This window comes from Palaemon carinicauda, chromosome 45, assembly GCF_036898095.1.
Source record: "Palaemon carinicauda isolate YSFRI2023 chromosome 45, ASM3689809v2, whole genome shotgun sequence".
NCBI lineage: Eukaryota > Metazoa > Arthropoda > Malacostraca > Decapoda > Palaemonidae > Palaemon > Palaemon carinicauda.
The window spans coordinates 35,881,478-35,896,877 of NC_090769.1; the positions used below are offsets into that span (position 1 = coordinate 35,881,478).

Below are 15,400 nucleotides of genomic sequence, written 5' to 3' on the forward strand. Positions count from 1 at the left end.
GGATTTTAGAGATGGCTATCGAAAAATGTGAGACTACTTACCAGAAAGAAATGAATGGAGGAATCTTATTGGTAAACTTGTTAGACTATATTGAATGAAGATTATAATATATATTCATCAAAATTTTCAGAACCAGTCACATTAAAGTAACTAAGGATGTTCATAAAAGCTGCTGTATGCTGTTAGCATTATAGCCCCCAAAACTAGAGCATGTTACTTATGTCATGCTGTTACATTTTTCTGTATCAGATATTTATAATTCAGTTAAAAGTAAAACTACAAGTCTTCCTAGGTGCATTCTGGATACAGAAATTTTACCCTCAAAACGCTGCTACAGGATTAATAGCTCTACGTCACACTCCTGCGCCATCCTATGATTAAAATCATGTTTAGCAATTACAGAATTAAGTCTTTGTTTGCACTTGTGGCTTCGGATTTCTTTCTAATCACTCTTTTTAGGTAAAGAATTTTGTTCCATATAAACTTAACAGTTAAGCCAGTGACTTGATAACTGATTCTGTTATAAATATCATGCATGAATGATGATTGTAACAATAACAAGAAGGATATACGATTGAAAGAATAACTTTAACGATTAAATGGATGGAAAACAGTTATTGAAATTGATATCCTCCATCGAAAGAACAACTTAAAGAACAATCATTAGCATAATGAAGACATTGTACTGTAGTTACCTAAATAATCAGAAAGGGCGGCGAAATCTTGTCTCATCATTTCTTCTACCTCTTTCTCCGAGTGCCTCCCGATGCCTTGCGCCCAAGCGCGCTTCTTCGCGATGCGAGGAAACCATAAGTAAACTGCAAGTTCAGAGACAAGATCGTATCTAGAACATTTCCTCAGCTGCTCTCCTTTGTCGATGACATAACGCCAAATTCTGAGGCCCCTGTTGACAAAGATCCATTCTTTTATATAATGAAATTATAACTTAATACTTATAAAGGTTTAAAAGTCTCTAATAAGCAGCAGAGGTGATGAACAGGTTATTGCACCTACACAATGTTCCAGTGTTTAGTAAAACATTTACGCATACGGATGATCATCGCTCAAATATTTTTATGCCCACATGAAAACTGGGTAAGCAAGATAATAGCTGCTGATAAATCAGAGGGAAGACACATGCAATATATCCTTCATCTGACGCTCTCATAGACAAAGATCGTATGCTAGTGAATATTTTTCATACCTGAGCGGTATCTCAACTATGGATTAACAGTGAAAAATAGCTATTCTACGAAGTTTGCAAAACATCTCAAAGATATTATCCATCGACTGGTGTTACGTTTGAATTGTAATTGTAATGGCAATTGTAGGTAGTAGGTTGGCCAGGGCACCAGACACCTATTAAGATACTACCACTAGAAGAGTAATGGGGTCCTTTGACTGGCCAGACAGTACTGCATTGGATCCTTCTCTCTGGTTACGGTTTATTTTCCCTTTACCTACACATAAACCGAATAGTCTGGCCTATTCTTTACATATTCTCCTCTGTCCTCATACACCTGACAACACAGAGTACCAAACAATTCTTCTTAGGGTTGTTGTAGCCTGATGGGTAACGTCTTTGCCTGGTGATCGTCAGATGGGGTTCGAGTCCCGCTAAGACTCTTTAGTTCCTTTAGTGTCTGCAACCTTACCATCCTTTTGAGCTCAAGATAGGGGGGGGGGGGGGAGTTTGGGGGAGCCTATAGGTCTATTTGCTGAGTCATCAGCAGCCATTACCTGGCACCCGTGGTCCTAGCTTGGGTGGAGAGGGGGCTTGGGCGCTGATCATATGATATATAGTCAGTCTCGAGGGCACTGTCCTGCTTGCTTGGGCAATGTCACTGTCCCTTGTCTTTAAACCTTTAAGGAGTTAAGTACTGCACTGTTCAGTGACCACTTTCCTCTTGGTAAAGGCAGAAGAGACTATTTAGCTATAGTAAGCTGTTCTTCTAGGAGGACACTCCAAAATCAAATTATTGTCCTCTAGTCTTGGGTAGTACCATAGCCTCTGTACCATGGTCTTTCACTAGCTGGGGTTAGAGCACTCTTGCTTGAGGGTGCACTCGGGTACTATTCTGTCTTATTTATCTTCTTGTTTTGTAAAATGTTTTTATAATTTATATGGGAGATATTTATTTCAATGTTGTTACTGTCCTTAAAATATTTTATTTTTCCTTGTTTCCTTTCCTCACTGGGCTATTTTCCCTGTTGGTGCCCCTGAGCTTATAGCATCTTGCTTTTCCAACTAGGGTTGTGGCTTGGCGGGTAATGGTAATGGTAGTAAAGTATTAGTAGTAATGATAATAGTAGGAAACTTTTTGTTTTGATGCAGAGCACTGACCAAATTTCCACCTAGGAAGAAATACATAAATTCCTTACCACGTGATGTGTTCCGTCATCATTAGGTTCATAGCCAGTGCAATTGCTTGTTGTTCTTTTGGCAACCGGCTGGTAAAGTTTTTGTCAAATTTTCTCCCCAAGGCTTCGATAATCAGCTGCGAATCGGCGATTTCCTCACCGTTCAGGGTGATCCACGGACCCTGCCCTTTGGGGCCTATTGGCTCCGTGTCATCGAACTGAGGAATTTGTATAAGAAAATTAGAAAAAAAATAAAGTTTTTATGGTAAAATAAATGCAAATGTTTCTTTATCTCAAAACGATAACAGTTATGTTTTCTTTACAACAGTAAAGGATAAACATGGAGAACAAAAAGGTTATGTCTACGCCTGCAAAATTAAGTATGTGCTTATCAGTATTAACTATATAATTAATAAACCTTAAAAGTAGATTTAAGGAATACTGTCTTTGAAGAAAATTGAAAATTACTATACAGAAGTCGACCGCAGACATTCTTATCAAGATTTCATATGGGACATTTTTTAATAATATTTGCCTTAAAAAGAACATTTGATACAATTGGGACTTATTATTTCATACAATTTATATGGAACGTATATCCTTGAATAAATAAATAAAAAAAATCTTACAATCTGTATCTAATTTGCTTGCCAATTTCCACTTAATCTACATTGATTGCATAAAAAAGAATTTCCAAAGAAAAAAAAATTGGTATCCAAAGTGTTACTTTTTCTTGATGGAATAGGATGGGGCCATGGAGTTAAGCTTTCAATATCATCCTTTATCAAAATATTTTTCATTGAAGCTGAAGGATGACAAGTTTTAAAAGTTTTAAAGTTTTCATAGTTTATATAGGAAATATTTATTCAAATGTCATTCTTAAAATATATCATTTTTCCTTGTTTCCTTTCCTCACTGGGCTATTTTCCATGTTGGGGTCCCTGGGCTTGTAGCATCTTGCTTTTCCAACTAGGGTTGTAGCTTAGCAAGTAATACTACTACTACTACTACTACTACTACTACTAATAATAATAACAACACTCGCAAATGAGAATCGCCCATTAGTTTAATGCATGCATGTTTTTACCTATATGTTGTATCTCTCCTGCAGTATTCGCGATTGAAGAGAGAGAGTGTGTGTGTGTGTGTGTGTGTGTGTGTGTGTGTGTGAGAGAGAGAGAGAGAGAGAGAGAGAGAGAGAGAGAGAGAGAGAGAGAGAGATGAATGATTCGTGATTCAAGACAGACTCATAGCAGATCTCTATACATACCACATATGTAATCTTCGCCAATCGTAAGTACGTCTCTAACTTCATGACGAAAGGAGATGCATTCGGAGTGTACCGTCCTCTCGGGAAACCGTGGAGAACCACAATGTCTTTTCCAATCTTAGCCCATCGTTTCCTGGCAAATCAATAAGAATGGAAAGTGCCATTGAAAAGAAAGAAATGGTAGATTCATGTTGGCCTTATATCAGGAGTTAAGATTTTCTTAAATGGTATCTAAATTAGAAGTTTTAGATTCCTGAATGGTTATCATAAACGGTATTGTCAAAGTTTATATAATCAATATGCAAGGACTTGACTAATCGTTATTGATGATTTTATTTTTTTTTACACAGTATTCTTATAGGCTAAAACCATGTTTTGAATAATATTCAAAAGGCATAGTAATTCTACTAACAAATCTACCTCCCCTCTCGGAAATATTTCCAATAAAGAATAGTCTACTTTAGGCTACAGAGCCTTTAAATAGGCGGCCTCGAGACTATATAATAAACTCCCACGAAACATTCGAATGATTGAAGACATTAAGGCTTTCAAGAAGAAACTAAAGACGACCTTATTTCAACAGTCATACAACAGTGACGATTTAACAGTAAATGAACAATACGTGATATGGAACGTTAAATACTCTGAACGAACAAGGTAAAACGACAGTGCAGGTCCTGTAGAGAGTGGGGTTCCCCTGCTGTATGGGACCGGAAAAGCAGCCATCAAAGTAAGTTTTGTAAGTTAAAATAATTATAATTCCGTGAACTTACCTCCTTTCCCGTCTGACGGAGGCGAGCCGAATCCTCGCGGTAACCAAAACAGCGACTGCAACCGCGGAGATGACTTGGCCAGGTCTCTTTGATAACCACTTCAACCCATCACACGACCAGGCTCGTAATGCTTCCACTGTAACTGTATTCATCCTGGAATGAATGGTTTGCCATATAATGTCAAGGTAAAAAATATCTCTACAATGTGATGGATTACGTAGACCTTGGAGTTATTGCAGTCATTACTATACTATACTATTAAATTTCTTATTCCTGATCTAGATATTAATCTTTGGCACCCTCGTTCAATTAGTTCATTATGCATGTTGCATAAGATTTTTCATAACTCTGACCATCCCTTACATTCAGATCTCCCTGGACAATTCTATCCTGTTCGTAATACTAGGCAGGCAGTTAATTCTAATAGCCAAGCCTTCTCCATCAATACTATACAGTTTTCTAGAAGTTTTATTCCAGCTGTTACCAAGTTGTGGAATGTATCTTCCTAATAGGGTAGTTGAATCAGTAGAACTTCAAAAGTTCAAAGTTGGAGCAAATATTTTTATGTTGACCAGGCTGATATGAGTCTTTTTATAGTTTATATATGACATATCTGTTTTTGACGTTGTTAATAGTTTATATAGGACCTATCTGTTTTGACGTTTTTACTGTTTTAGAATAATTTATTGTTAACTTGTTCTCATCATTTATTTCCTTTCCTCACTGGGCTATTTTTCCCTATTGGAGCCCTTGGGCTTATAGCATCTTACTTTTCCAACTAGGGTTGTAGCTTGGCTAGTAATATAATAATAATAATCACTCAATTGTAAAAAATATCTCTACACTGTGGTGGATTACGTAGACCTTGGATGTACTGTAGTTATTGCAGTCGTTACTCAATTGTAAATTAATACAAAAGCAAAATAATTATATCCTGAGATGAGTTTATATAGCAATGCATATGAATTGATAAGTAACAATTTTAATCGCAGAGAGCATTTAGGTCAATAGTTAATTTCGGTCTTTCTAATATTTACATCGATGTTATCAAGATTGTAAATGCTTGGTGATACGAGCCATTCGGGTGACACTCTAAAAAGAAGCATACCGGTGCTGTTAGGTGATAAGATTGTTGATTACTTAAATTATGTACCTTTGGGATCACATCTAATTTACTTGCACTTTCCTGAAGAGCTTCAAGAAAAAGAAAAACTATTTACAATTTCTGTATTTAACAACGTCAGCTATTACCATGAATGTCTGAATGAGCACTCAATGTTTTTAGGAACATATAGCTGTTGAAAATATAATAATTTTGTTTTTTTATTATCATTATATGGTTAGCTTCAACGTCTCAAAGTTCATGTGAATTTAATGTCAGTTTACTATCATTCATGGAGGATTTTATTGCAAATGCTGAAGAACCATAACATTCCACCTAAATTTTTTGTCAAAATAACAAAAATAATCTTAAGATAGTGACATTAGGTAAAGAAAGAAGACACGAAGGAAATGGTGTAGATGAAAGATAAAATGACCAGGCAATATCTGTAGATTCTGTTTCCTTATTCTTTATATACAAGATTATGTCTGATTACTCTGTCTATATTCATCAAAATTCCATCATATTTCTCTTCTCTTTAGTAAGCTTCAGACCATGGTTGGGTGTATCCCCAGATCCAGAACAGTATCCAGTGGCCTGTATGTATGTATGTATGTGTATGTATGCGCATATATATATATATATATATATATATATATATATATATATATATATATATATATATATATATATATATATATATATAATATATATATATATATATATATATAATATATATATATATATATATATATATATATATATATATATATATATATATGCGCATACATACACATACATACATACATACAGGCCACTGGATACTGTTCTGGATCTGGGGATACACCCAACCATGGTCTGAAGCTTACTAAAGAGAAGAGAAATATGATGGCATATTGATGAATATAGACAGAGTAATCAGGCATAATCTTGTACATATATATATATATATATATATATATATATATATATATATATATATATATATATATATATATATATATATATATATATATATATATATATATATATATATAAGATGTGCGATAATCTGATTACAATTTTCATCCTTCGATAGCTTCACAAAATTGTAGGCCTTGATTCACTCCTACCTTCTGGTTTTTCACCGCTTTTATAACTGTTTAAAGGCTGATCATGAATGGCCGAGGCCAGGGACAGTGAAATTGCCCTAGCAAGCAACACTATACCCTGATCATCATCGTCCAAGCCCCTCTCCCCCCCAAGCCAAGGGGGCCAAGCAATGGCTGCTGATGACTCAACAGGTAGACATATAGGCTCCCCCAAACATCCCATCCTTATCTCACAAGGGTGGTGAGATTACAGCGACCAAACGAACCAACGAGTTTGAACGGGACTAACACCCCCGTCTGGCTTTTAGTCAGAGAATAATTCATTCTCTCGATACACACTATACTTAAAAATTTTAATGCATTGTTCAATGTGCAATTGGAATAACAACTAGTAATTGATTTGCTGAGCTAACTATAAATCCTCTACTCTCATATTTTGACTTGCTATTATTCTATAGAAAATCAAATTGAGTTCCAGTTAAACGGATATTTTCATATAATTACAAAATTACATTGATAATTAAACTACCGAATATATTCAAATTTCCTGACCCGGTTACCTAAGAGCTCAACTAGGCGATTTTGAAAACTAAGATTCAAACACAAGCCATTCAGTGATTTTGTTTAGTTCCATACATTTTTTTTTCTTTCCTTCTGTATGAGATGGAATATACTTTTGTTATAGGTGACGCTTTGGAACTCTCTTTTCCCCATTAGTTTCCGATTTCAATGCTCTGACTTCGAAATTTTCAGTCTTATTGGAGACCGAAGTACAAGGATAATAATAATAATAATAATAATAATAAATAATAATAATAAATAATAATAAAAATTATCCTATAATTAAACTTTGATATGAGATGTCGGCTTACCTGAAATTGATGAATGATTCTGTCTACAGGACAAAATCATTCCAGCTTGTGTTAAACAGTTATGTTATCGACACTTACAACATGACATTAACTTTGGTCCATTTCACTGACGGTTGCCAGTTACCATAATATATCAAATAACTTGTTGAAGCAATACCAAATGGACGATGAAATTTATGTTTTCAGGGTATGGTACTTGAATAAGAGCCGTGGCCTAGTTTTCATACGGTTGAATTTCATTGAAGGATTTGATATAAATGTTGCAGTTAATAAAAATCAAGAAAATGGGTACACACTAAAGATGGTTGTTATCTCATTCGATATGAAAACCCCGAGTTGTAATCGGTCGTTCCATTGATAACAGAATGATTCTTACAATCATTGTATTGTTAGAGATAACTTTCTTTACTTTATTAATTGACCTTTAGCCGTGGCCGCTAAAAACCTATCGCATTTTCCTAGTACATGGTAGTGCAGTAAGGGAAAAGGATAATGAAGTGTTTTATAATTTCTTATTTATCTTGAAACACAGACTAGGAATTATATTCTAAATCACCTACAATAAATTAATTAATTATTCAAGAAAAGGAAAATTATCAATAGTTAATCATCCTCATAGAACCCTAGTTCATTTCATTATTCAAGAAAAGGAAAATTATCAATAGTTAATCATCCTCATAGAACCCTAGTTCATTTCATTATTCAAGAAAAGGAAAATTATCAATAGTTAATCATCCTCATAGAACCCTAGTTCATTCCTTGAGTTGAACATTTAGTTATGAATCTATTCCAAAGACTACAAAACTGCTTTTACTTTAACATCGAAGAAACTATTCTTTTTTATTGATACTATCTAAACTACAACCCTAATTGGAAAAGCAGGATATTATAAGCCCTAGGGCTCCAACGGGGGAAAATGGCCCAGTGAGTAAAAGGAATAAAGGAACAGATAGAATAATGTACCTGAGTGTAGCCTCAAGAAAGAGACTCTAGATGGGTCATTACAAGGAACTAAAGTCGCAGGTTGGTACAGAAGACATTTGTACAGCAAATTATGGAGTTTCGATACACAAGTATAGCATAACAGAATATGTCTCAATTATGGACACCGAAGTCTCATTTCTTGAAAGTGTTTGATCGCGGGGAAAACCTCTCTCTCCCTCTCTCTCTCTCTCTCTCTCTCTCTCTCTCTCTACAAGAACAGGGGAAACAAATTTTGTACACTATCTTTATCACTGAAACAATTTGGATTTAGTTAACAACACATAATCCGAAATATGACCAGTCAAAATTATTTCTTGGAATGATATAAGCTATACATTACACGTTAATTTAATAACAATAACATCCTCAGTTCACTGATAGGTTATTTTAAGCCAGGCATATGTGATACTGTAATGCCTCCACACGTGCTTCAGGAAAAATGCTTCCTCTCATACATGAGTCCTGCCTGGTTATAAAACGTTTTAAGTTCTCCGATAAAATGTATATAGCGTTTGGGCCCATCAGTATATAGTTTTTAAAGTATGATTCATAATCAATTATGGTTTCCTTTAAAACGGAAGAAGGGCCGTTTTTTCACACTGTCTTTGCAACTAGTCCTTCCATGTACCATTCCATCGTTCTCAAAAGATCAGGAATATCATGCTGCATAACTTGATTTATTGGATTGTGCTTTTATTTTATGGCGTACTATGGTTATGATGCTCCGTACTTGAAGCTGATAGCTACTAGATTCTTGAGTACAGATTATAACAATGACATAGATAACAGATGCCAGGGGACATCAGCTTCGGACATTTCTTCGAGTCTTTATCTGGTCAAAAGAGTAGAAATCCTGGTAGTCAACTTCATCTAGTGCCACTGTTTGTTACCATATCAACTCATTTCAACGCTTATGGCGTAATTTTCTTTCAATTTAGATATGGTAACAGTTTTGTCCGCCGTGCGGACGCACCTTTAGATCTGTCTCTTCTTTAATTACACAAAAATGGCTTATTGAGTTGATATTTTCGGTGATCAGTCTATTCTGAAGAATACTTTCATTCTACCTCTTGTTTCGAGTAGTTCTCCTGTCTGGTCTTCAGCTGCTGATTCTCATCTTCATTTGGTGGACAGGAACTTACGGTCTATTAAATGTCTTATTCCTGGTCTAGATATTAATCTCTGGCACCGTCGTTCAATTAGTTTGTTATGCATGTTGCACAAGATTTTTCATAAATCTAACCATCCTTTACATTCAGATCTTCCCGGGCAGTACCGCCTTGTTCGTAATTCTAGATATGTAGTTAATTCTAGTAGTCAGGCCTTCTCCATCATGAGGCTCAATATTACACAGAATTATAGAAGTTTTATTCTACCTATGACCAAATTGTGGAATGATCTCTCTACTCGGGTAGTTGAATCTGTCGAACATCAAACGCTCAAACTTGCAGTAAATGTGTATGTTGAACAAACTAAGTCTCTCTCTATTGTTTATATATGAAAGACGTTTTAATGTTACTATTTTTTAAAAATTTTGATTTTCCTTCTTTCCATATAGTTAATTTCCTAATTACTTTCCTCACTGGGCTATTTTTCCCTGTTGCAGCGCTTGGGCCCCTAGCATCCACCTTTTCCAACTAGGGTTGTAGCATGGCTAGTAATAATGATAATTATAATAGAGGAAAAGATAAAGGCAATTCTAGAAAAAAAATAAAAATAAAAAGGCAACTTGTCCGATAGAGTAAAACCTGAACTATACAGAAAAATTAATAAAATGAGGTAAATATTCAGAAATGATTATAAATAGTCTATAAAATGAGATTGAGAAGAACAAGCCCGAAAACGACTGATATAATTACAAAAAATAAATAAATAAATAAATAAATAAAATAAAATAAAAAATGAATATTCAGAAATTATTATAAAAAGTCTACAAAATAAGATTGAGAAGAACAAGCCCGAAAACGACCGATAAAATAGGTAAAGAAACTTAAAGTTAAATATCTAATACCCATAGTCTTTATAAGTCTCTCTTACAAAATAATTATGGCTGTTCAAAATTGTAGTGCAGGATATATAACAAATCGGGCCGCTTTCCTGTATCTTCTTATTAGTCCGATTCAGCCTTTAATGTATGACACTATAAATAGGAATACCAAACATGATTGTCTACCACAACCTAATCCCAAATTTACATTTAACAACCATGCATTCATCACATTTGATAATGCATAATACATTAACAATAATACATATAGCAAAGTACAATGAATAACAATAATGCACAATGAACAGCAAACAACAAATGTATACCCGCTCAACTAAGAATGTGACCGCCCCTTCTTAGTCATGGTAATGAATTGAATACGCCATCCCTCTATACACTGCCACCGACACTGTCAGTCATAACACCGTCCTGTACTGCTTCCTCACACCAACATAAAGAACTTCCTTGAAGGATTCTCGGTATTAGGATATTACAATTGCTCTTGCCCGTATTCATATTAAGCCCACGAATACAATTAAAATACGAACACTAATGTAATGTTTACAAATAAACTTTCATAAAAAATTCAGAACAAGCTAATTATAATTTACACCAAAAATAACACTGCATCCTATGAAATGAAAGATATAAGTCAATCACGAATGGCAACTACACTACAATAATCGCGACAATGACAACAGGCGGTGACAAGTACAACTAAGAAAATCCCAAGGATGGGAGATTCTTGCGACTGTCTCTTGTCTTTGGAGCAATCCGACAGTCACTGAGAATGCCGCTTCTACCCAGAGCAACATGTTCAGTAATTCCGCTTTGTCCAACAGTTACAATATTACCAATTACATACTCCCCAATATTTATCCAACATAACACATGTGCGTGAATTTCATTAACTGGAATATTACTACGAACACATATATACAAACTATTATGATGATGATCATAATATAAAAATTTTATAATTTAGTAGAACACCGTAAGAAAAATATAGAAATGAAGGAAACAAAAGCCGGATTTACAAAACGAAGAAGAGTATAAGGTAATGTACGTTGAAAAATTTTATAAGAGAAAAGAAACTTTAATTGTAACCTCAATACGCTTTAATAAGGCATATGTCTCCATTGCAGGAGAAAGAAATAAGAGAAACAATGAAAAGGTATAGAATACACCCAAATGCAATAAATGTAATAGAAGAAATCTACGACGGGGCCACAACGAAAATTAACGAAGAATAATCATTATGAACTAGAAAAGGATTTTGATATAACACGCGGAATAAAGCAGGGATGCGTAGGTTCAACAACTTTACTTAAATTGATTACGTATCGAATGATAAATAGGTTAGAAAAACAGGAAAAAGGCATGAGAACTAAATATTAGGGATTTGGGTACTATTCTTTGCAGACGATGACTTAACAATTGCCAAAAATATAGAGGAAACAAAGGAAATATAAACATTAATGAAAGTATGTAGGGACTGTTTCAAAAAAAAAAAGAAAAAAAAAAGTCATCGAAATATAAAAAAAATCTGAGGAGATAACGGGTATTAAAGTAACAGAGCAGGTATATAAATAGTAAAAAAATGAAAATATGATAGAGTGGAGAAGCTAGTAAAATTAACAAACTACCATATAAAAAGCTGCCTTTAAATGTCAATAGGAAAATCATTTTGGAAAAAAATATTACAAATCGATATTGGATTAAGCGGGAAAATTTCAGAGGTGGTATCATAAAAATCATGCAAATGATGAAACAAGCACAAAATTTGGCACACTTGTTCTCCAAGCGATACTAATAAAATCTAGCCGATTAACCAATTAAAAATCCAAGATGGCTGCCATTTTTCTAGATGGGCGCTATATTAGCTGTCCAAAGTTGAGTTTTGCTTAGAAGTATTTTGTAGTAGTCAGAATTTCATAATCTAGATATGGATTCCTAGGTTTACAAGGCTACTATAGTAGATTTTGCTGTTTATATCCATTATATATATATATATATATATATATATATATATATATATATATATATATATATATATATATATATATATATATATATATATATATATATATATATACCTCTCTTAAACTAGCAAAGAAAGTCAACTAGTCATTTAGACAAACTGCAAAGTTCATCCTTCTCCTTATAACGTCCTAAAGACATTCTTAATAGAAATAATTTGGTGATCAGAATTTATTCCTCTGATAGAATGTTATAAAAAAAACTTTTATAAAGGACTGTCTTTGTATAATATTTAAAAAAAAATATTCCCTTAAAAGCTAAATCTTCAGTTCTGTCCCCAGTAGCTAAAGGTTAAAGGTGCCTGGTTTCAGTTCCATCAGAATAGATGCTCACCAGAACGTCAGCCTGGAAAGCCCAACCACAGCAGTGGCCACCCCAGTAAACAGCCTAAACTCTCGGTCCCTGGCGGGGATTAGTCTGCTGCCATGCCAATTGAGAATAAGCTTCTTGTTTTCTTCTTGGTTTCTTCCTTTGTAAACTGCTTGTTTTCTTCTTGGTTTCTTCCTTTGTAAACTGGAATCATTGAACTCAAAACAGCATCAACAAAACTGATTTTTGAATAGGCCTACTTGAAACAAAAAATCATTCTTTTAACACTGAATTTCTTAACCTAATCTAACCTAATAAAGTGCACATCTTTACAAACTATTGATTGGCAAATAGGTAATAAATTCACATTTATTGATGTAAAGATAAAGTTACAGGTTTAGGCCTACTGCAGACCTACTGGGTGATCAATGTCAAAATCATATTAACGTGGAGTTTAGAATGTTCTGGAAGTTTAGAGTGGAAACGAGTTTCAGTTCTGAAATTATGTAGGCTATTATTTAAGTTAATAGGGATTTCTTTTAGGTAATCTTTTTTTCCCAAGTGAATAGGAATAAATTTTGGGTAAATGTATGATATTTTAATTTCTAGCCAAATACATGAACCATATATTTTTCCTACTCTTTATCATATGTTTTATGCATTTCTGATCTTTAATATTGGGGCAAACCACCCGTTCTTGAGTTTTGGGACCCCCTTATATATTGGCAATGGGAAACAGGGTTTCTTAGAGTGGGGATATGTCATAAACGAGTGATTTACAATAATGACAATGGTCAGAAATGCAAAATAAGTATTAGATAACCAGTTGGAAATATATTTGGTTCATGTAAGTGAATGAAAACAGGCTAAAACGTGATTATCTATTTCTTTTGAGATTTGTAAAAGGATACAGAACCTAACAAATCCACCTAACCTAACCTAGTAGTTCCCAGGTTACAACCACTAGCCGGACCCCTTTTCCCATGTCACAAACTAATCACAAATAAATCCTTACATTATGATAAAGTAAATCACAAATAAATCTTTAGATTATGATAAAGTAAATCACAAATAATTCCTTACCTTATGATTGACACCAACGTCGTCTTGGTAATCTTTACAGAAACTTTGCAGTAGAAAATGTTGGTCTTTCTAAAAATCAAGGCAAAATCTGTCCTTTAAGGCATTATTTCTCAGTTATTTTTTTTTTTTTTATTTCACATGAGTAACAATACCTATACACTAAACGGAGAGCATTTCCATCACAATCAATTGTCAACATAAATGAAATCACACTAAATTTCGAAATAGTTTGATGTACTTCACTCAAGTTCCCTCCTGGAGATGTCTTTACGTGATGGTGGTTAAGTTGAAACTGAAGAGGAAGGCGAAAAAAGAAATAGCTGTTGTAGAACAACATCCAGGAACTTATGAGGAAGTACTTGTAAGCCGTTGATGGGTTTTAAAAACCACCCGATAGATACTTCATTGTGAATGCACAGAAACCAAGCATGCTCAATAAGTCCCTTTCAGTCTCTCAAATGTAAACAATGGACTTGGAGTGAAAAACATACTTCACATTTTAATAAACCAATATGCAAGTTATTATCCCCCCCCCAATTAAACATATAGATTATAGAGTAAAGTACCAAACTAGCCAGCACTCGTTCATTTCTTACAGCGAATTCCAGCTTCGCTAGTAATTAAAGCATATATATATATATATATATATATATATATATATATATATATATATATATATATATATATATATATATATATATATATATATATATATATATATATATATATATATATATATATATATATATATATATATATATATATATATATATATATATATATATATATATATATATATATATATATATATATATATATATATATATATATATATATATATATATATATATATATATATATATATATATATATATATATATATATATATATATATATATATATATATATATATATATATATATATATATATATATATATATATATATATATATATATATATATATATATATATATATATATATATATATATATATATATATATATATATATATATATATATATATATATATATATATATATATATATATATATATATATATATATATATATATATATATATATATATATATATATATATATATATATATATATATATATATATATATATATATATATATATATATATATATATATATATATATATATATATATATATATATATATATATATATATATATATATATATATATATATATATATATATATATATATATATATATATATATATATATATATATATATATATATATATATATATATATATATATATATATATATATATATATATATATATATATATATATATATATATATATATATATATATATATATATATATATATATATATATGTGTGTGTGTGTGTGTGTGTGTGTGTGTATATATATATCTATATTATATACAGTATATATATGTATATATATATATATATATATATATATATATATATATATATATATATATATATATATATATATATATATATATATATATATATATACCTCTGTT

The 15,400-nt window shown here is 32.3% G+C and overlaps 1 protein-coding gene across 3 annotated transcripts in view; it reads right to left on the reverse strand.

Moving 5' to 3' along the window:
• Window positions 1-14,114, reverse strand: part of LOC137634679 (failed axon connections-like) — an 18,570-nt gene extending 4,456 nt beyond the window's left edge. The window contains exons 1-5 of one of the 3 annotated variants that reach the window (XM_068367156.1): window positions 13,873-14,114; window positions 4,405-4,557; window positions 3,632-3,764; window positions 2,383-2,579; window positions 696-904 (exon numbers count right to left, since the gene is read on the reverse strand). In XM_068367156.1, the coding sequence (XP_068223257.1) occupies window positions 696-904; window positions 2,383-2,579; window positions 3,632-3,764; window positions 4,405-4,556 (691 nt within the window). In that variant the 5' untranslated portion in view covers window position 4,557; window positions 13,873-14,114. Of the gene's footprint in view, window positions 1-695; window positions 905-2,382; window positions 2,580-3,631; window positions 3,765-4,404; window positions 4,558-7,469; window positions 7,607-10,766; window positions 11,045-13,872 lie in introns of those variants that run through there. The other 2 variants (XM_068367155.1, XM_068367154.1) reach the window with 2 other exon arrangements.
• Window positions 14,115-15,400: the final 1,286 nt, after the last annotated feature.